General features: G+C 36.8%; 1 protein-coding gene across 1 annotated transcript in view; it reads left to right on the top strand.

Moving 5' to 3' along the window:
* The window catches only part of PMFBP1 (polyamine modulated factor 1 binding protein 1), a 30523-nt gene extending 9353 nt beyond the window's left edge, over positions 1–21170 (top strand). Inside the window, exons 8-16 of the mRNA XM_044659374.1 lie at positions 12272–12461; positions 13430–13583; positions 14164–14331; positions 14563–14682; positions 16485–16619; positions 17253–17387; positions 19100–19237; positions 20649–20786; positions 21033–21170. Coding sequence (XP_044515309.1) covers positions 12272–12461; positions 13430–13583; positions 14164–14331; positions 14563–14682; positions 16485–16619; positions 17253–17387; positions 19100–19237; positions 20649–20786; positions 21033–21170 — 1316 coding nt within the window. The remainder of the gene's footprint in view (positions 1–12271; positions 12462–13429; positions 13584–14163; positions 14332–14562; positions 14683–16484; positions 16620–17252; positions 17388–19099; positions 19238–20648; positions 20787–21032) is intronic.
* Positions 21171–21513: the final 343 nt, after the last annotated feature.

Raw genomic sequence — 21513 nt, 5'->3', positions numbered from 1 at the left:
CCTTTCCATGTTCCCCACTGATTAAACCAAAATACAGTTTATAACCTAATTGTTCTCCACCCCTCTCCTCCAAAAAAAAAAAAATGAGCTTCCCTTTTTCAATTCTTTCATTTCTGACTGTGGCACTGTTCTCCCAGGCTAGAAACCTTAAAACAATCTTAGTCTCTCCTATTGGTCACTAAGTCCTATGTCTTTCTTCATCATCTCTTTCAAATTAACACCTTTGGGGGACTCAGGGTATAGAGCCAGACCGGGAGTCAGGAGGACCTGAGATCAAATCTGGCCTTAGATATTTTCTATCTGTGTGACCCTGAACAAATCACTTTAACTCTGTTTGCCTAGCACTTGTTACGAAGACAGAAAGTAAGGGTTCTAAAAACTTATCACTTTTCCCATTATCACTGTTACCCACTCACCTTATTTCCTGCAATTCCAAAATAACTTCTTAGATGGCTTCTCTGTCTCCAGCCTCCTGTCTCTATCTGCATGCTACTGGCACATGAATCAATCTACAGCATGTTTAAGAAACTAGATTAGTTCCCTATTGCTTCATGTATGTAATTCATCACCCTCTGCACAGTTTTCAGAGTCTTCCATGATTCACTCTCATCCTACCTATTTAATCTTGTTTCCCAAACTTCCCAGCAAACACTTCGCTTCCAATTCAGACTGATTTTGCCAATGCCTCCTACATGTAATGTCCCACTTCATGCATCCACTATTATTATCATCTCCCCCGCTACACACACACACACACACACACACACATACATACATATATATACACCTGTCCCTCAAATCCCACCCATATTTTTAAAAAATACACTCATGAATTATAGTCTTGACATATCAGCTGCTTCCCTTTACAAAATACATTTATAAAAAAAAGAATAATTACCAAATATATATATTGGTTTTTTTCCCTCTACTTTCTTCATTCAGCAGGAATTCATAGAAATATCCCTATTTTTCTTTAAATTTATCACATTTGTCTATGTTTTGGTGCAGGAATATCCCATTAGACTCAAATACCATAATTTGCTTTAGCCATGCATCAATCATTAGGCACATAGTTGCATCAGTCATTAGGCACATAGTTTTTTCCAGCTTTTGCATTTTGTAAATATGTTGCAAATAATGTTGTCACTAACATTTTTATACACATAGTCTTTCCTTCCTATCAGTTGCCTACTTAGGATATAGTTCTAAAGATCCCTGGTGAAAGAATACAAACAATTTAGTAATTTTTCTCACGTGATTCCTACTTGATTCCCAGAATAATTTGTTCACTCGACTTGGAGCAAGTTTGTAGAATTGTCCTTCCAAGTTTTCCTATCTTTTAGCCTCTTTGCTAGTTTGATGGATATTTGGGTTTTTATTTGCATTTCTCTGTTTGTTAATGATTTGAAATATCTTATTAGGTTACTACTAATAGTTTGCATTTCATCTTTTCAGGATTGTTTATGTCCTCTAACTATTTATTGCTATTATCTAATGGTAATTGATAATTTGCATTTCCTCATCTGAAAACTGTTCATTTTTAAAAATAATTTGGTTGTTGGGGTACTAGCAATCTTTATCTCCCCTACTTAAAGGGAAGATATAAAGTCTACTTTCAACTCCTATTGCACTTATTAAACTGTCCTCCGGGTTAGAACTCAATTGACTTCTTTGTCCTGTAGGTGTTTTCTGTCTGCCCAACCATAGGGTATGGGCAGGGTCCCTTTTTGTATGGCTTTTTTTTTAAACCCTTAACTTCTGTGTATTGACTTATAGGTGGAAGATTGGTAAGGGTAGGCAATGGGGGTCAAGTGACTTGCCCAGGGTCACACAGCTGGCAAGTGTCTGAGGCCGGATTTGAACCTAGGACCTCCTGTCTCTAGGCCTGGCTCTCAATCCACTGAGCTACCCAGCTGCCCTTTTTTGTATGTTTTTTTTATCTTTCCCTCCTCTCCAACACAGCTTCTCTCACCTGTACAGCACCTAGCCCAGGGCAAATAACAAAGGGTGTTGATACCTCCAACCAGCTGAAGGAGGAGGGACAGCTATCTTACCGGCTAACTTAATAGGCACAGGAATCCTTAAAGAACCTAGGAAAAGGGCTCTATAGAATCCTTCCTATCAATTTTTTTTTTTGCATTAGTGGTTTGGAGTTTTATTTATGCCTTAATTTTATGTGAAAGGCCTTTTACAATCAACAAATATTCCTTTGGCACCTATTCTCTATCTAGCCTTTTTTTAATCTAAAAAAAAAATTGTCCTTCAAAGCAACCTTCCATATTGATCATTGCTGTAAGAGTATAGTCATACATAACCAAACTGCAACCCCCCACCACCAAAAAAAAAACCCAACAAAGATACAGTGATATGAAAAATGACTTCAACAGTTCTTTCTCTGGAGGTAGATAGCATTCCCTGTTGTAATGTCTCAGATCATTGCATTGTTGAGAGAAGCCAAGTTTTCACAAATAATCATCATCCAATATTGTTGTCATTGTGTACAATATTCTCGCAGTAATGCTTATTTCACTCTGCATCAAATTCTACAAATCTTTTTCTGAAATCATCTTGCTTATAATTTCTGTTAGCCCAATAGCATTCCATTACCAACACATACCACAGTTCAGCTATTTCCCAATTGATGGGCAATCCAGCAATTCCCAATTCTATAACACAAAAAAAGAACTGCTATAAATATTTTTGTACAAATAGGTCCTGTGCCTTTTTTAATTATCTCTTTGGGATACAAATCCAACAGTGACATTACTGGATCAAAGGGTATGTATGCAGTTTCATAGGCCTGTGGATATAGTTCCAAATTGCCCTCCAGAATGGTTGGATCAGTTCACAACTCCACCAACAATGCACTAGCATCCCAATTTTGCCATACCACCCCCTACATTTACCACTTTCCTTTACTGCCATATTGGCCAATCTGATAGGTATGAGGTGGTACCTCAAAGTTGTTTTAATTTGCATTTTTCTAATCAACAGTGATTTAGAACATTTTTTTCATATGATCAATGATGACTTTGATTTCTTCATCTAAAAATTGCTTGGTCTTTGACCATTTGTCAGTTGGGGAATGGCTTGTATTCTTATAAATTTGAATTAGTTCTTTATAAATTTGAGAAAATAGACCTTTGATAAAGACAGTTGTAAGGATGAAAAAGGGGTTTTATGGGTTCAATATATTAAAAGATGGTCGCCAGAGGATTGAACTATTATCAATCCTCAATTAATAATAATTTCAGATCAAAATTGACTTTTATGGAAGTTTATTTACAATTGAGAAGAGAGAGAAGTAAGGAAATAAGAATCTATCCCACTAATTGATCTAGGTAGATGTTAACCCTCAGCCGAGTGTTAAAGGGCCTGAGGCCCAGAGGTGAATGGAGGAAACTTCATTCACAGAGTCTATAAAAAGAAGTTTCTTAATAGAAGTTCAGGAAGATTCAGTCTTTAAACTCACCACGTGGAATAGTCTCGGTCAGGAACCAACAAAGCTCCCTCAGGTCCCCTTCACAAAACCAAAAGACTTTCACTCATTCAACTCCCACTTTTTCAACGGGTCACTTAAGTGTCACTTCCAGTGCCTTCCCCTAGCCTGCATATCCAATCACAATAAATGATTCTCTTAGAATGCCTAGAGGACAGTTAGTCGATTCTGATTCGTCACTGACTCTAGAACATGTGGGTTAGGACCTCCCAAGATTAGAGGTACTCTCACCTTTTGTGATTAAATCTAAAGATGGGCAGTGTAGACTTAATCCAATTATATCACAGTTTTATAAAACTTTTTTCCCATTTTGTTTTTTTTTTCCTTCTTGGTTAGCTTTTAAATTTAAATATAATCAAAATTATTCATTTTGCATCTTATAATAATATTCTCTATCTCTTATTTGGTCATAAATTCTTCCCTTCTCTAAAGATCTGCTAGGTAAACTATTCTGTGTTCCCCTAATTTAATTACAGTATCATTCTTTATATCTAAATCCTATATCCATTTTGACCTTATTTTTGTATAGGGTGCAAGATATTATTCTGTACTTAGTTTCTGCCATACTGTTTTCCATTTTCCCAGCAGTTTTTGTTTGAGTGAATTCTTATTCCAAAAGCTGGGATCTTTGGGTTTATCAAACACTAGGTTTGCTAAAGTCATTTACCCTTATGTATATTGTGTATCTAATCTATTCTATTTCTTAGCCAATACCAAATTGTTCTGATGATTGTTGCTTTATAGCACAGTTTGAGATCTGGTACTGCAAGGCCTCCTTCCTTTTCACATTTTTTTTCATTAGTTCACTTGATATTCACAACCTTTGGTTCTTCCAGATGAATTTTGTTATTTTTTTTTAGTTCTATAAAATAATTATTTGGTAGTTTGGTTTAATACTAAGAAAATGAATTATCATTTTTATTTATATTAGCTCAGCTGGCCCATGGGCAATTAATATTTTTCCAATTATTTAGATCAGACTCTGTGCAAAGCATTTTGTAATTGTGTTCATAAAAATCATGTGTTTACCTTGGCAAGTAGATTCCCAGGAATATTATGTTATTTATTTATTTTTAAACCCTTACCTTTCGTCTTAGAATCAATACTATGTATTTGTTCCAAGGCAGAAGAGTGGTAAGGGCTAGGCAATGGGGGTTAAGTGACTAGCCCAGGGTCACACAGCTGGGAAGTGTCTGAGGCCAGATTTGAACCTAGGACCTCCCATCTCTAGGCCTGGCTCTCAATCCACTGAGCTGCCCAGCTGCCCCCAATTTTATGTTATTTAGATTGATTTCTAAATGGAATTTCTCTGACTCTTGCTTCTGGACTTTGTTGGTAATATTTATATATGCACTGATGATTTATGTGGATTTATTTTGTATCCTGTATCTTTGCTAAAAGTATTTTTCCATTAGCTTTTTAATTGATTTTCTAGAATTCTCTAAGTATACCATCATATCATCTACAGAGTGATAGTTTAGTTTCCTCATTGCCTACTTTAATTCATCCAATTTTTTTTTATTCATAAAGTTTGTATTTCTAATACAATGTTAAATAATAGTGGTGATAATGGGCATCCTTGCTTCACCCCAGATCTTATTGGGAAAGCTTCTAACTTATCCCCATTACAGATGATACTTGCTGAAGGTTTTAGGTACCTACTACTTATCATTTTAAGGAATGACCTATTTATTCCTATGTTTTCTAGTGTTTTTAATAGGAATGGGTGTTGTATTTTATTGAAGGTTTTTTTGCATCTATTGAGATAATCATATGATTTCTGTTAGTTTGGTTATTGATATGGTCAATTATGCTGATAGTTTTCCTAATATTAAACTAGCCCTACATTTGTGATGTAAATCCCACCTGATAATAGTGAATGATCCTTGTGACATATTGCTGTATTCTCCTTGAATAGCTATCATATTTAAAATTTTTGCATCTATATTCATTGACAAAATTGGTCTATAATTTTCTTTCTCTGTTTTGGTTCTTTCTGGCTTAGGTACCATATAAGTTTCAGAAAGTGAATTTGGTAGGATTCTTTCTCTGGCTATTTTCCCAAATAGTTTATGTAGTATTGGGAGTAATTGTTCTTTAAATGTTTGATAGAATTCACTTGTGAATCTGTCTGGCCCCGGGGATTTTTTCTCAGGGAGTTCATTGATGGCTTGTTCAATTTCTTTTTCTGCTATAATATTATTTAGGGATTCTATTTCCTCTTTTGCTAATCTGGACAATTTGCATTTTTGTAAGTATTCATCCATTTCACTTAGATTGTCAGACTTATTTGCATACAATTGGGCAAAATTGCACCTAATGATTACTTTAATTTCCTCTTCATTGGTGGTATGTTCACTCTTTTCATTTTGGATACTGATTATTTAATTTTCTTCTTTAATTTTTAAAACCAAATTCACCAACATTATTTTATTCTTTTTTTTCATAAAACCAACTCTCCTAGTTTTATTAGTTTTTTTGGTTCTCTTACTTTCAATTTTATTAATTTCTCCTTTAATTTTTAGAATTTAGAATTATTTTTAATTTGTTCTTTTTATAGTATTTTTAGTTGCATACCTAATTCATTGATCTGCATTTTCTCTATTTTATTGATGTGAATGTTTAGAGATACAAATTTTCTGCTAAGAACCGCTTTGGCTGTATCCCAAAATAAATTTTGATATGTTGTCTCCTCATTATTATTCTCATTAATAAAATTATGTTTCTATAATTTGTTCTTTGACCCACCACTTTTTTTAGCATTAGATTATTTAGTTGCTAATTAATTTTTTATTTATCTTTCCTAGCTTTATGGGTTATAATTTTTACCATGTTATGATCTGAAAAGGATGTATTTATTATTTTTGCTTTTCTGTATTTGACTGTGAAGTTTTTGTGCCTTAATACATGGTCAGTTTTTGTGTAGGAGCCATGTACTGCTGAAAAAAAGAAAGTATATTCTTTTCTTTTGGCATTCAATTCTCTCCAGAGAGCTATTAGTTCTAACTTTTTAAAGATTTCATTCACTTCATTTACTTATTTATTTTTTGTTTTTATTTGTCTAAATATGAAAGGGGGTTGTTAAGGTCTCCTAATAGTATAGTTTTACTATCTATTTCTTCCAGAAGTTCATTTAACTTCTTGAAAAATTTAGAAACTATACCATTTGGTGCTATATGGTTAGTATTGTTATTTACATTGTTTATAATACCTTTTAGCAAGATGTAATTTCCTTCTTTATCTTTAGTCAAATCTCTTTGGTTTTTAATTTTATGGGTGAATTCATCCCATTCACATTCACATTCATAATTTATGATTACCAACTGTGTATTCCATCTTATTTTCCTCTTTTGATCCTGATCTTTTTTCTTTCACTGTTCCTCTTCACCAGTGTTTTTCTTTTTATCACCCCCTGCCACTTCCCCCTCTCTCTTATTACCACTCACTTCCTTTGTTTTATTCCCTTCCTACTAATATATAAGGTAAGGTAGGATTCTATACCCTAATAAGTATGGTTGTTATTCCTTTTCTGAGCCAGTTATGATGAGAGTAAAGTTTAAGCATTGCCTGTCACCACCCTCATCCTCCCATCCACTGTAATAGTTTTTCACACCTCTTTGTTATATAACTTAACCCATTCCATCTCTCCCTTCCCTTTGCTCTTGGTGCAATCCTCTTTTTCACCCTTTTTTTTTTTTTTTGCATATCATATCATCCTAATCAGCTTATTTCCCCACCCACTGTCTAAGTATACTCCTAAGTGCTTTAATACTAATAAGAATTTTAAAGAATTACAGATATCCTCTTTCTACGTAGGAATACATACACTTTGACCTTATTGAGACCCTTAAATTTTCTCTTTCTTTCTTATTTGCCTTTTTAGGCTTCTCTTGGATCTTATGTTTAGACTTCATTTTCTTTTTAGATATGGTCTTTTCCTCAGGAATGCTTAGAAGTCTTCTATTGAATGACCATTTAAAAAAATTTAGACTATTTTTCCATGGTTACATGATTCATGATTCTTCCTCCCCCCTCCCTCCCAGAGTTGACAAGCAATTCCACTCGATTATATATGTATCATTGTTCAAAACCTAGTTCCATGTTATTAATATTTGCAAGAGTGATCTTTTAACACCAAAACCCCAACCACATCCCCATTGAACCATGTGATCAGTTGTTCTTCTGCATTTCTGTTCCCACATTTCTTCCTCTAGATGTGGATAGCATTCTTTCTCATAAATTCCTTTGGATTGTCCTGGGTCATTGCATTACTGCTAGTAGAAAACTCTTATTACATTGGATTATGCTGTAATGCATCAGTCTCTATGTACAATGTTCTTCTGGTTCTGCTCCTTTTGCTCTGCACTGGTTCCTAGAGGTCTTTCCAGTCCACATGGAATCCCTCCAGGTTCATTATTCCTTTCAGCACAATAGTATTTCATAACCATCAGATATCACAATTTGTTCAGCCATTCCCCAATTGATGGGCACCCCTTCATTTTCCAATTTTTTGCTACCACAAAGAGTGCAGCTATAAATATTTTTGTCTAAGTCTTTTTATTATCTCTTTGGGGTACAAACCCAGCAGTGGTATAGCTGGATCAAAGGGCAGGCATTCTTTTAAAGCCCTTTGGCCATAATTCAAAATCACCTTCCAGAATGGTTGGGCCAATTCACAACTCCACTAGTAGTATGTTAGTGTCCCAATTTTGCTATATCCCCTACAATATTTATCATTTTCCTTTGCTGCCATATTCACCAGTCTGCTAGGTGTGAGGTGGTACCTAAATGTTGTTTTAATTTGTGTTTCTCTAATCAGGAGGGATTTAGAACACTTTTTCATGTGCTTATTGATAGTTTTGATTTCTTCATGTGAAGAAATTCATATAACTTGACCATTTGTCAACTGGGGAATGGCTTGATTTTTTTGTAAATTTAACTTAGTTCCTTATAGATTTGGGAAATTAAACCTTTGTCAGAGTTTTGTTATAAAAATGTTTTCCCAGTTTGTTGCTTTCCTTCTAATTTTGGTTGCATTGGTTTTGTTTGTACAAAACCTTTTTAACTTGATATAATCATAGTCATTCATTTTACATTTTGTAATGTTCTCTATCTCTTGCTTTGTCTTAAATTCCTTACTTTCCTACAGATCTGACAGGTATACTATTCTATATTCACCTAATCTATTTATGATTTCATTCTTTATATTTGTCATTTACCCATTTTGATATAGGGTGAAGATGTTGATCTAAACCTAATTTTTCCCATACTGTATTTTTTCCCAGCAGTTTTTGTCAAATAGTGAGTTCTTATCCCAAAAGCTGCGATCTTTGGGTTTATCAGACACTAGGTAGCTAACGTTAGTTACCCCTAGTCTATTCCATTGATCCACCCTTCTGTCTCTTAGCCAATACAATATTGTTTTTATGACCACTGCTCTATAGTACAGTTTAAGATCTGGTACTGCTAGGCCCCTGTTCTTCACATTTTTTTTTTCATTATTTCCCTTGATATTCTTTGATCTTTTGTTCTTCCAGATGAACTTTGTTAAAAGTTTTTTGATAGTTTGATAATCATGGCATTGAATAAGTAGATTAATTTTGGTAGGATGGTCATTTTTATTATATTAGCTCATCCTACCCATGAACAATTAATGTTCCAATTATTTAGATCTAGTTTTAATTGTGTGAAAAGTGTTTTTCAGTTGTGTTCATATAATTCCTATGTTTGTCTTGGCAGTTAGATTCCTGAATATTTTATATTGTCTAGAGTGATTTTAAATGGAGTTTCTCTTTCTAACTCCTGCTGCTGAATTTTGTTGGAAATATATAGAAATACTGATGATTTATGTGGACTTATCTTGTACCCTGCAACTTTGCTAAAGTTGTTCATTATTTCCACTAGCCTTTTAGTTGGTTTTCTGAGATCCTTTAAGTATACCATCATATCATCTGCAAAGAGTGATAATTTAGTTTCCTCATTGCCTACTTTCATTCCTTCAATTTCTGTTTCTTTTCTAGTTGCTACTGTTAGTGTTTCTAGTACAATATTAAATAATAGTGGTGACAATAGGCATACTTGCTTCACTCCTGATCTTATTGGGAAGGCTTCTAACTTGTCCCCATTGCAGATGGTACTTGCTTATGGTTTTAAATATATACTTTTTATAATTTTGAGGAATAGCTCTTCTATTCCTATATTTTTTAGTGTTTTCAATAGGAATGGATGTTGTCTTTTGTCAAAGGCTTTTGCTGCATCTGTTGAGATAATCATGTGATTTCTATTGGTTAGATTATTGATATGGGAATGACCATTTTTAACCCTGAAAGAATATACTAAGTTTTGACGGATAGGTTACTTTGGGTTGTAAACCTAGATCTTTTGGCCTTCCTGAATGTCATATTCCATACCTTCCCTTCCTTTAATGTGGAAGCTGCTAAATCCTGTGTGATCTTGATTGTAGCTCCATGGTATTTGAATTCTTTCTTTCTGGCTGCTTGCAGTATTTTCTCCTTAAGAATGTGGGCTCTAATTTTTAAGGAATGATTTTCTCCTAACAGCTTTTCAGCCTTTTTTATTTGATCCATTTCTTCTTGCATTGCGTTCCCCCATTTTTCCTCTACTCTCTTACTTGATTTTTCAAATCCGTTTTGAGATCTTCCATAATCTGAGTCCAATTCCTATTTTTCTTTTGGACTTAGCATATATTTGCTTTACTTTCACAGTGGTCTCCATAAAAATTCTCTATAGTAAGGTGTTTTTATTTTTTGATGTATGCTCATTTTTCCAGCCTTTTTGGAGGTAGGTTCTGTTCCCTGGAAGGCAATGGCACCCTCTTAAACTTCAACCCTTCCTTGATGTTACCCTAAACCTTATTTCTGGGTTTCTTCAAGTTTTAGTTCTTTCAAGATGGTATGATCTGTGGGCTGGGAGTTTTAAGAGCCACCTCCCAATGCTGATTCAGTTACCCCCCTAAGACTGCTAATAGCTCAAATTCTAGCCTCAGGCTTGGGTGTAAGCATTTGGTCTCACAATGGGCCTGATCAGGGCAGGCACATAGCATACCACAAACTGCCCTGCCCTGGGGCTCCACCTTGAGCTTTTGGCAAGAGGTTCAGAGGGCCCAGCTTTGGATCTACTGACTGCCTCAAACTGGGATCTATGTCCTCACCACAAGCCTAAGAGTTGGGTTTCTTGGCCTTGCTCTGGGCCTACATAGATCAGGTTGGGCAGCACAGACTGTCATGGGCTGGAATTCCAGATCTCACTGCAGGTTTGCTTGGAACTTTAAGGGGTGTACTTTGGGTTAGGCTACTGTTGGCTCAGGCAGAGTCTCAGGGTCTGGAAGTTGGCTTGGGTTCAGGTTCAAAACCTGGCAAAGCAGATGTGGGGGGGCTTGCTGTTGGCTTGCTCTTTTCTCCTTCTATGGCCTTCTTCTGGTTGTGCTCCCCCCTCACCCTAGTGTCCCAGATATTCTCTGTCTACATTTCAGGTTGTTCTCTTTTTAAAAGTTGCTTCATTCTCTCTTTGTTGTTTTTTTCACTCCTGTATTTGTTTTGTGATGTTATTTTAATATTGGTTAGGGAGGATTCTCATGGTGGTTTAGAGCATCCATGCTTCTATTCTGCCATCTTGGCTCTGGAACTGGAAAACCCTTCTTACCAATTTGAATCAGATCATCCATACTTCATAATCTTAGGTTACGTTAGGCATAGAATACAGAATAAGGAATGGGATGGTCCTCTGACCATATCTGAAGTATTGTGTTTATCTCTCTGGGAACCACATTTTAGAAAGCAGAAAGAGGGTGGCTGAGATGGACAACATGCCATAACAGAGACCTGGTTGAAGGGTTCAGCCTGATAATAAGCTTCAAGGGGATATAATCATTGTCTGCAAGTGCCTGGAAAGCTGTCATGTGGAAAACTAATTAGACAAATTATTTTGGGTCTACTTATCTATTTGCCTGTATGTATCCCTTAGTAGAATGTAAGCTCTTTGAGGCTAGGAATTGTTTTCATTTCTGCCTTTATATCCACAGTGTCTTAATAAATATACAAGGTCTTTAATCAATCCTTGTTGAATTGAATTCATAAATGCTACATTTCAGCCAAACTGTCATTCCCTAAGCTTGAATTTACAGAATTCACAGAAGCCAATTTCCTTGCCTGGAATGCACTCCATATCATCTTTGTATCTCAGAATCTTTATCTTCCTTCAAGACTCTGCTCTGAAGCTTGCCCTGGTTCCTCCTAGTTATTCCCTCTTTCAATTTCTTTGTACTATATTTATCTGTGTAGACTGTAAACTCCTTGAGAGCAAGAAATCTTTTTATTTTTATTTTTAGCCTTTTGTCTCCCCAAAGCTTTGCACATAGTAGGGCAGCTTAATAAATGATTTTTTAAATTGAATTGGAATTGAATTGACTTGTCCCACTTGGCCCCTGGGGACAGAATTAGGAGGAATGGGTGGAAATTACAAGAGAGACAAAATTTCCTTCTAATGTAAGAAAAAACTTCCTACTAATGTCCTTTTGGACATTGTCTCCACTTCTTTTGTGGAATGAGCTGGCCTAGAAATAGTGGATTCTCCTTAACTGGATGTCTTCAAGCAGAGGTGAGATGACCCCAGAAGCATGACAATCAGAGATTCCTGCTTTCATATGGGTTGGACTAGATGAATTCTGAGGTTCCTTCCAATTCTATAATCCTATTATTCTGTGATTTTTCTCTCACACTGAGACTAATGTTGTTCCTTTGCTGTTTCTTATAGTTCAGCAGCTGACGTACGCTGATGAACAGGCAGCTATGTTAAAAGACAGCCTAAACCTTACCCAACAGAAGCTGGAAGCTAAAATAACTGAGAATAAAGAAAAGAATGAGCTTATCGACAGACTATCCAATCAGCTTGAAAGACATCAGGAAGATTCATGCACAGCAGTGAATCTATTGGAAACAGAAAGGTACTAGAAGAGTTACAAAAGATAGGGAGCTCTACATCTGACAAAATGTTGAAAAAGGAGACCACTTTAGACATTGGCAGCTACCTAAAAGACCTTACTGACTGGAGTGTTCAAAGAAAGGAAACTAAAACTATCCAACTGTTTATGAAACCTGGTTTCAACTTTTTAGGTCCTCTTTTTTTTTATGTGTTCTCAATCTCCATAATGACTGAGGCACTCAATACCACTCTGTTGAGGATGTTCATTTCTTCCAAACTATTCTTTAACTAGGATAAGATGATAGTCCTGTGTGAACTCTAGGGTGGGCTCCAAAGCCTTCCTAATTGTCACCTAATATCCATAGTGCCTTTTTCCTGTGTTCTGTTTTTATTTTTATTTGCTTCTTTTATTTTTTTCATTTCCAAATATGTCTCTCTTCCTTGTCTTCTCCCCGTAGAGTTGTCCTTTATAAAAAAGGAAAAAGATAAAAGGAAGAGTTCAGTAAACCTAACCAATACATCAACCAAATAATCTAATAGTATAGGCAATGTTTCATATCCATAGAGTCATCCTAGCCCTGCAAGAAGGGCCAGAAAGGGTACTTATACCTCCCCCATCCCCTTATTTCTTTAAGGTGAAGCTTAATTATTATAATTGTACAGCATTCAATTCCAAAATTTTTATTCTTTCTATTTATATTACTATAGACATGTATATTACTTCCTTGCCTCTGCAATAGTTCATATAAATTTTCCTTTGCTTCTCTGCATTCTTCATAGTTATCATTTTTTATGGAGCAGTAGTATTCAATTACATTTATGTCAATAAAACAATAAGGATTTATTTCTACTTCATACCAAGCACTATTGCTAAATGCTAGGAATGCAAAAGATGGTCTCTGCTTTCAAGGACTTTATAGTCTAATGTATAACAATCTGTTTAACTATTCCCCAATCAATGCTTTGCCTCTACTTGTAACATTCTTGTAGAAAGAATCTTGAAATTCTGACATCAGAGCTTCAGTTATCCAATAGGAAACACCAGAATGCAGAAAAGAAAATCACAGAACTTCAGAAAACAATGGATCATATGAAACCACAGCTGAGACAATTCAAGGAGAAGATGAAGGAACTTGAGGAGCAGGTTTGAAATACAGCTAGGAGATCATCTTTGGCTTTCCTTTTCTCTAGATGTAAATAGGCACCTTTAGAGAGAAAGATGATGTTAGCAATTCACCATGAAATATTTTTCTAGAATTAGTGGGAGATTTTGCTGAGTCATTCATATATCTTCTTTAACTTGAGATTAATAGAATGCTACTAATAGCTTATAAGCTAGCTGGTAAAAGTTAGGTATCTACAACAGTGTTTTTTCACTCTTTGCTAAGCTGACAAGGGGTGGGCAGCTCCCTTCTCCAGAAAATTCATGGCCCAATGAGACTTCTATAAAAAATATTTGTGAAGAGGTAGGTTTTAGAATTAAAATAAATGAGTATGCCCAAGAGAAACTGAAAAATAAAAGAAATATATTTCCTAAATATTCATGGAAACTCTTTCATTATGAAAACTGTCTCACAATAGAGATGTGAGACATCCCCAATTATTTCTAATGGTTTTAAAGCTAAAACTATGGGTATGCTTGCTTGCTTTTTGAATGTAATGACCATCCCACAGTGGCATCAAAAACTATACTGACATTTTTGTCCCTGATTTTATATATTTAGCTTGAAGAGGAACGTAATTGTAATAGGATTCTACGAAATCAACTGAAACAGCTAAAGAGTGAGCAAGAAGACAGCCAAGACTTGATGCTAAAGTGTAAGACCCAAGAAAAAGAGCTGAAGGATCAAATTAAAGCACTCAAGCTGGAGATCCAAAACAATAAGAAACTGGTGAGAAGTGTTATGTAAGGAAGTGAATGTATGGACTCAGGCAAGGTAGATAAACCATATAGATAAGTAGACATTAAAATTAATAACAAAATAGCATTTGAGAAGGAGTTGAATGAGGATTCTCAGGAAGGGAATGGACCTGTAATGGGGCTATAGATGCCATTATTTAGACTGCATATGATGATGTCTTAAATTCTGATCTTTGTTCTTTGATTTAATTTGAGAGAATAGGAGAAGGAGAAACCAACCCTTCTTGAAGATCAGAACAACATTCTTCAGGATCAGCAGATATATTTCTCACCACAGTGGTACCAGGCTGAGGTTGTTGTAAAGGAGCATCCAGCTGAAAAGGTGAGCAAGAACCAAATGATCATAGCATTGGAGAACAGGGACAGTACCCCACCACACACACCTCCACCCCCACTTCCCCAGTTTTGCTAGTTTGATAATCTTCTCCCTACCCATCCACTGACACAAAGATACCTTCACCCACAGTGAGTAACACCAAAAACACCTCACTCCTCAGCTGCCAGTCAGTGTGTCTTCCCCAGTACCAAAGTCTAGTTTTGCTTTCCTATCTCACCTACCAGTCAGAACCCTTTTCTCCAGAATATTAGTCTCAGAGTGAAAGTGCTTGGCTTCTGTCTCCATTCAAGTACACATGCAATACAGAAAGACAGACAGGCATAGAGACAGACAAACAGAGATAAATGCAAATATCTGGGTCCTGGCACCACCACTACCCCCTGCCTTTTCCCATCTCCTATTTTAGGTTGAAGGGGTGGACTGATTGCTGGTTAGTTGTTTCAGAGCATGGACTCCAAAGAGGAAATGGGTAGGAGTGGAAAACAGGAGTTTACCTACCCTCCCACTGTGTGAGTGAGGAAGAGATGAAAAGTAAAGCCATAAATAGTAAATTTTCAAACGAAACTGGCTCCAGTTTTCTTTTCAATAGATGAGTTTATGGATGAGGTCAAAGACAGGAGGATGAGGAAAGAAGGAATAAGAAAGACCTCAAAGGAGGAAGTATTAAAGGATGAATGGGACAGGGCAGCAAGTGAGTCAAGGTGGCAATTGGGGAATAACTCTCTCAAGCACTTGGCTTCATTTATCAATGAGAAATAGGAAAAGGAAAGGTTTTCTAAGATAAAGGATGAGAAGCCCAGTCTCCAGGATCAACCACAACAGTATTTGTTGAAATTAGAATCTGTTACCTACAAGCTCACGTCCACTTTGGAGAAGACCCAGCAGCAGTGCCAAAAGCAACTGAAGTCCTGTACATTCTGGAATCTATCCCTACATATCCTCTGCCATACAGAGACCACATGTAGTGGACAAAACTCCTAAAGTCTTATAAAATAGACTATTTTTAGGTTGGCTGGTCAGCAATCAGCTCTACCTATTCTCCTGACAAAGCCAGGTTTCACTTCCATGTCATACTCACTGAGGCAATGGTCACATTTTGCTCCACGTAGGGAGTGTTTTCAAATATATAACCTGAAAATAAATGTCTTAAAGTACCTGGACTTTGGCACAACCTTTTCCAACCTTGTATTTTAGATTGTCTAACTGGTTAGTGGATTGGTTGTTTTAGAGCTGAAAACCAAATGACAAATGGGTAGGATTGCTTTGTAAGAGCCTACCTACCCTTGTTCCTATTGTGTGAGTGAGGAAGTTAAAAAAAAAGATGGGGAAGAAAGTCAGTTTTCCAACCAAACTCACTCCAGCATTCTTTGTAAGAGTGTGTAGTAAAAAACTCACTTTTAAAAGCATAGTCTTAATAGGAGCCTCATACCACCTAGACTTCTCACACCACTTTTCCCCATTTCCTATTTGAGGTTAGCTAATTGGTTTCTTGATTGTTTTAGAACTGGAAACCAAATAAAAATGGGGGGAGTTGAGGTTACCCTATCTCCATTCCTACTATGTGAGTGAGGAAGTGAGAAAACAGAAAGTCCATTAAGTTTTCTAACCAAACTTACTCCATTTCTCCTTGCAAGAGTTTGTAGAAGTGGTCAAAGAGATTGATGAGAACAGGTCAAGACATGGCATAATGAAATATGGGACTATGGCTCAGGGTGATGATAAGTGGGAGTATTATAGGTAGCAGGTAATTCCTGATGTCTGGGACTTTATTCTTCAATGACGAGTAGAGGAAAGAGAGATGGAATGAACCTGAGGATGAGAAGGACAATCTCCTGGATATAATGGAATCTCAACCACTGCAACTGATCTCACCTATAAGAAAGCTCCGTGCTGAGGAGAAGATACAACATCAGGCCAAAAAGGTGAGCAGACCCAAGAGTAGCTAGCACGGTGAATAGAGCAAGGGACAGTGCTGGTCAATCATTCTGTAATCTAGCCAGCCATCCTTTGCCCCAGAAAGAATACACAACTAACTCCTAAAATCCAAAGTCAAAGTTAAAGGACTTGCTGGATAGTGTCCAACCTATTCTCCCACCAAAGTCAGGTTTCATTTTCATGTCACACACACACAGTGGCAAAGGCCATTTCTTGTTCCATGTGGGAGCAATTTGAAAAATACAGATTTAATAGGAATCTCAAATAATGGACACCATCTTTCCCCACTTCCTTTTTTTAAGTTAGCTAACTGGACAGTTGGTTGGTAGGTTTAGAGCTGGAAACCAAAGGAAAAGTGGATGGAAGTGGAGGACAAGAGGCTACCTACCCCTACTTCCTACCACATGAGTGAGGAAGTGAGAAAAAGTGCCAATACAATTATCCACAAAACTTACTCCAGGGTTCTTTGCAAAGATCAAGGATTTTCTTTGTAGATCAAAGAAAACAGGCCAGAGTATCACAGGACAAAGTGTGGGACTATGGCTCAAGGTGATACGTGTGAGCATTTTAGATGGCAGGTAATTGCTGATGTATGGTGTTTATTCTTTAATGAGGAATAGAGGAAGGAGAGAAGAAATGAACCTGAGGATGAAAAATATAGTGTCTTGGATGCGATGGAATATTATTCAGTGGAATTGGACTCACCTACAAGAAAACTCAGTGCTGAGAAGAATATCCAAGAGCAAGCAGAAAAGGTGAGCAAACTCAAGAGCACCCCAGTGGGGGGGGAGGGGACCAGCTCTGATCAGTCATTTTATAATCTAGTCAGCCATCCTTTGTCACAAAGGAAATAACTGACTCCTAAAATCCAACGACTGAGCTGAATCTTACTTAGTCTTGCTGGACAGCATCCATCCTTACTTATTCCTCCTACCAAAGCCAAGATTCATTTTCTTAACACATTCAGTGAAGCAAAGGTCACTTCTTCCTCCATGTAGGAAGTGATTTGAAAAAAATTAAAATTTAATAGGAGTCCCAAACTACTAAGACCATAGCACTACCTTTTTCCACTACCTATTTTAGTTTGGCTAACTGAATGGTTAGTTGGTTGGTTTAGAGCTAGAAACCAAAGAGAAATGGGTGGGAGTGGGATAGGCTATCTACCCTGTTTCTAACTACATGAGCTAAGAAGTGAGAAAAAAGAAAGTCAAGACAGCCATTTTCCCAACAAAACACTCCAATTTTCTTTGCAAGAGTTTGTAAAAAAAGTTAGAGATTAATGACAAACAGCTAAATTTTCATAGGATGATGTGTGATACAGTTGCTCAGGGCAATAAGAGTGAGCATTGAGAGTAGCATTCCTGATATCTGGGGCTTTTTTCTTCAATGAGGAATATGAGGTTAGTTGAGTTAGTCCAAGAATGAGAAAGAGATTCTTGGCAATATTATCCATTTCAACAGGACTTACCTATTGAAAGCTCTATGCTAACCAAAAAGAAAATTCTATAGCAGGCAAGAAAGGTAGGCAGAATCAAGAGGACCAAAATGGTGGGAAAGGGTCATGATTCTGGCCACTTTCTCAATAATCTAGCCACCTATCCTTTGTTTCACAAGTATCACTCCCAAATAAGTAACTAATGCCTAAAATCATGAAGATGCATATTGTTGGTCAACATGCAACCCTAGGTATTTTCCTACCAAAACCCTGTTTCACTTTTAGATCACATTCACTGAGACAGTTACTTTTCTCTCCATGTAGGGAGCACTTTGAAGATATTGATTTAATAGGAGCTGTACACTCCCTGCACATTTTCTCTCCTGCTATTTGAGGTTGGCTAACTAGTGGGTTGGCTTGACATTAAAGACCACTTTGGTGGGAGAGAAGTGCAAGAGTCTGCCTATTCTTCCTATTATGTGAATGAGCAAGTGAGAAAAAATGTTAGGACAGTCACTTTAAATACCAAATATTTCATTTCATACCAATTTTCTTTGTAGAAGAGGTCAAAGAGATTGGTCAGAACAATTTAAGACATCACAGGATGAAGTGTAGGGTTGATCTATATCAAACCTGACCTAAATTACCAACCAAAGCCAAGTTTCATTTTCATGTCACACTCATTGAAGCAAAGGCCACTTTTCTCTCCATGTTGATAGTACTTTGAAAAATTTTGATTTACTAAAAAGCTCCACCTTTTCCTACCTCTTTGAGGTTGATCAAGTGGTGGGTTGGTTGTTTTAAAGCTAGACAGTAAAGGACAAATGAATAGGAGACAAAGATATGAGGCTACCTATTCTCCCTTCTTACTAAGTCCATGAGGAAGTGAGGAAAAGGAATGTCAAAGAGATTGGTGTGAATGGGCCAAGACATGACAAGATGAAGTGTAGAGTTGCGAATCAGGCTCACACGAGCATTTTAGTTGGGAGGTAATTCCTGATGTCTTGTGTTTTGTTCTTCAATGATGACTAGGAAAAGGACAGATTGAGTGAGCCTGAGGATGACCAGCAGAATCTCCAGGATAAGATAAAAGATTGTTCATGCCAACAAGACTCAACAGCAAGAAGACCCAATGCTGTTGCAAAGAAGATCCAACAGCAGGTAGAAAAAGTGAGCAAAATCAAGAACTCCACAATGATTGGGAAGGGGGAAAGCTCCAGAAAGTTATTCTATAATCTAGCCACTTATCCACTCCCATAGAGGTATGAGGTATCACTTCCCAGTAAGGAACTAACACCAAAAATTCTATGACCAAGCTCATTCCTCGGTTTCCTGGTCAACATCCAACCTTACCTGTCCAAACAAAGTCAGGTTTCATTTTCATGTCACATTCACTGAGGTAAATGTCACCTCTTTTTCCATGTAAAGAATGCTTTTAAAAATATAGATTTAATAAATGCCAAACCACTTGGGCTTTGGCACCTACTTTCTCTTTGAGTTTCACTAATTGCTTTGTTGGTTGAAAGTTTTCTAGCTGGAAACCAAAGGGAAACTGGGTGGGTATGGAGGGCAAGAATCTTCCTGCCCAAGAAAGTCCAGAAAGTCATTATACCAACCAAACTCACAACAATGTTTTTACAAGTATTGGTAAAGGTCAAAGAGATTGTTAAGAATAGGCCAAGACATGACAAGATAAAGTATAGGATTGTGACTCAAGGCAATAGGTGTGAGCATTTTAGGTGACAGGTCATTCCTGATATCTCAAATTTTGTTCTTTAATGATGAGTAGGATGAGAACAGATTGACTCAGCCTGAGGATGAGGACAATAGACTCCAGGACATAATGCAATATTATCCATTCCAATGGAACTCACCTACAAGAAAGCTCAGTTCTGCTGTAAGGAATATCCAATAGCAGGCAGATAAGGTGCAGACCCCCCAAGGGGCCCACAATGGTGGTGATGGAGGTCTAGACAGTCATTCTGTAATCTGGTCATCTGTCCTTTGTTAACCTAAGGATCATCCCTCAGTAAGGAAGTAAAACCGCTAAAATCTGATGAACAAATCCAAAGTTAGGCTTTGGATGGTCTACATCCAAGCTTGCCTAAACCTATCAAAGCCAAGATTCACTTTAATGTCACAATCACTGAGGAAAAGGTCCATTCTTTCTCCACGTAGAGAGCACTTTGGAAAATATAAATTTAATAGGATCTCCAAGCTACCTGGATCTTGGCACCACCTTTTCCCAACTCCTATCTGATGTTGCCTTAACTGAATGGTTGTTTTAGAGCTGGAAATTAAAGGAGAAATGATTAGAAAAGGACAGGCAGCTAACTACTATCTTGCTTCCTACTAGGTGAATGAAAAAGTAGTGAAAATGTAAGTCAAGACTGTCACTTTTGAAACCAAATTCAAACTAATTTCCTTTGTAACAGTTTGTAGAAAAGGTAAAAAATATTGAGAAACAGGTGAAGACATCACAGGATAAAGTATGGTACTATGGTTTAAGGCTATGGGCATGAGCATTTTAGATGGAAGGTAATTCCTAATATGTAGAATTTTGTTTTTCAATAATGAGTAGATTGAGGACAGATCAAATGAGCCTGAAGATGACCCGCAGAGTCTCCGGGATACGATGCAATATTATGCGTTGCGACTAGATTCACCTACAAGAAAATTCACTTCTGCTGTGAGGAAGATCCAACAGCAAGCAGATAAGGTGAGCAGACACAAGGGTACCATAATAGTGGGGAAGGAGGACAGTTCTGGAGATTCATTCTATCATCTTGCTAAACATATATTGTCACACAAGTTTCATGCCCCTCTCATCAGTAAATAACTAAAATCCAATATCCAAGTTTACTTGTAGGCTTCCTATTAACTGTCCATGCATAGCCAACTAACAAAGCCAGATTTCAGTTTCATTCACTGATGTAAAGAAGGTTCCTTATTTCTCCACATAAAGAGTGCTTTTGAAAATACAGATTTAATAGATGTCCAAAATCACCTGGACACTGGCACAACTTTTTCCCACCTCCTCTTTGACTTGGCTACCTGGTTAGGTGTTTGGATGGTTTATAGCAAGAAATCAAAGGAAAAATAGGTGTGGGGAGTAGGAGATTACTTGCCTGCAGACCTACTATGTGAGAGATGAAGCACAAAAAAAGGTCCACATCATCAGTTTTCCAACCAAATTCACTCCAATGTTCTTTGCAAGCATTTGTTAAAAAAGTCAAAGAGATTGATGACAACAGACTAAGACATCACAAAATGAAGTGTGAGACTATGGCCCAAAGGAATAAGTGTGAGCATTTTAGGTGGCAGGTAATTTCTGGTATCTGGGACTTTGTTCTTCAATGATGAGTGGGTGAAAGACTGATTGAATGAACTTGAGGATGAAAATCAGAAACTCCAGGATAAGATAAAATATTATCTATCCATTGCAG

This window comes from Gracilinanus agilis, chromosome 2 (assembly GCF_016433145.1).
Source record: "Gracilinanus agilis isolate LMUSP501 chromosome 2, AgileGrace, whole genome shotgun sequence".
Classification (NCBI taxonomy): Eukaryota; Metazoa; Chordata; class Mammalia; order Didelphimorphia; family Didelphidae; genus Gracilinanus; species Gracilinanus agilis.
This window is presented reverse-complemented; position numbering and strand designations above follow the sequence as displayed.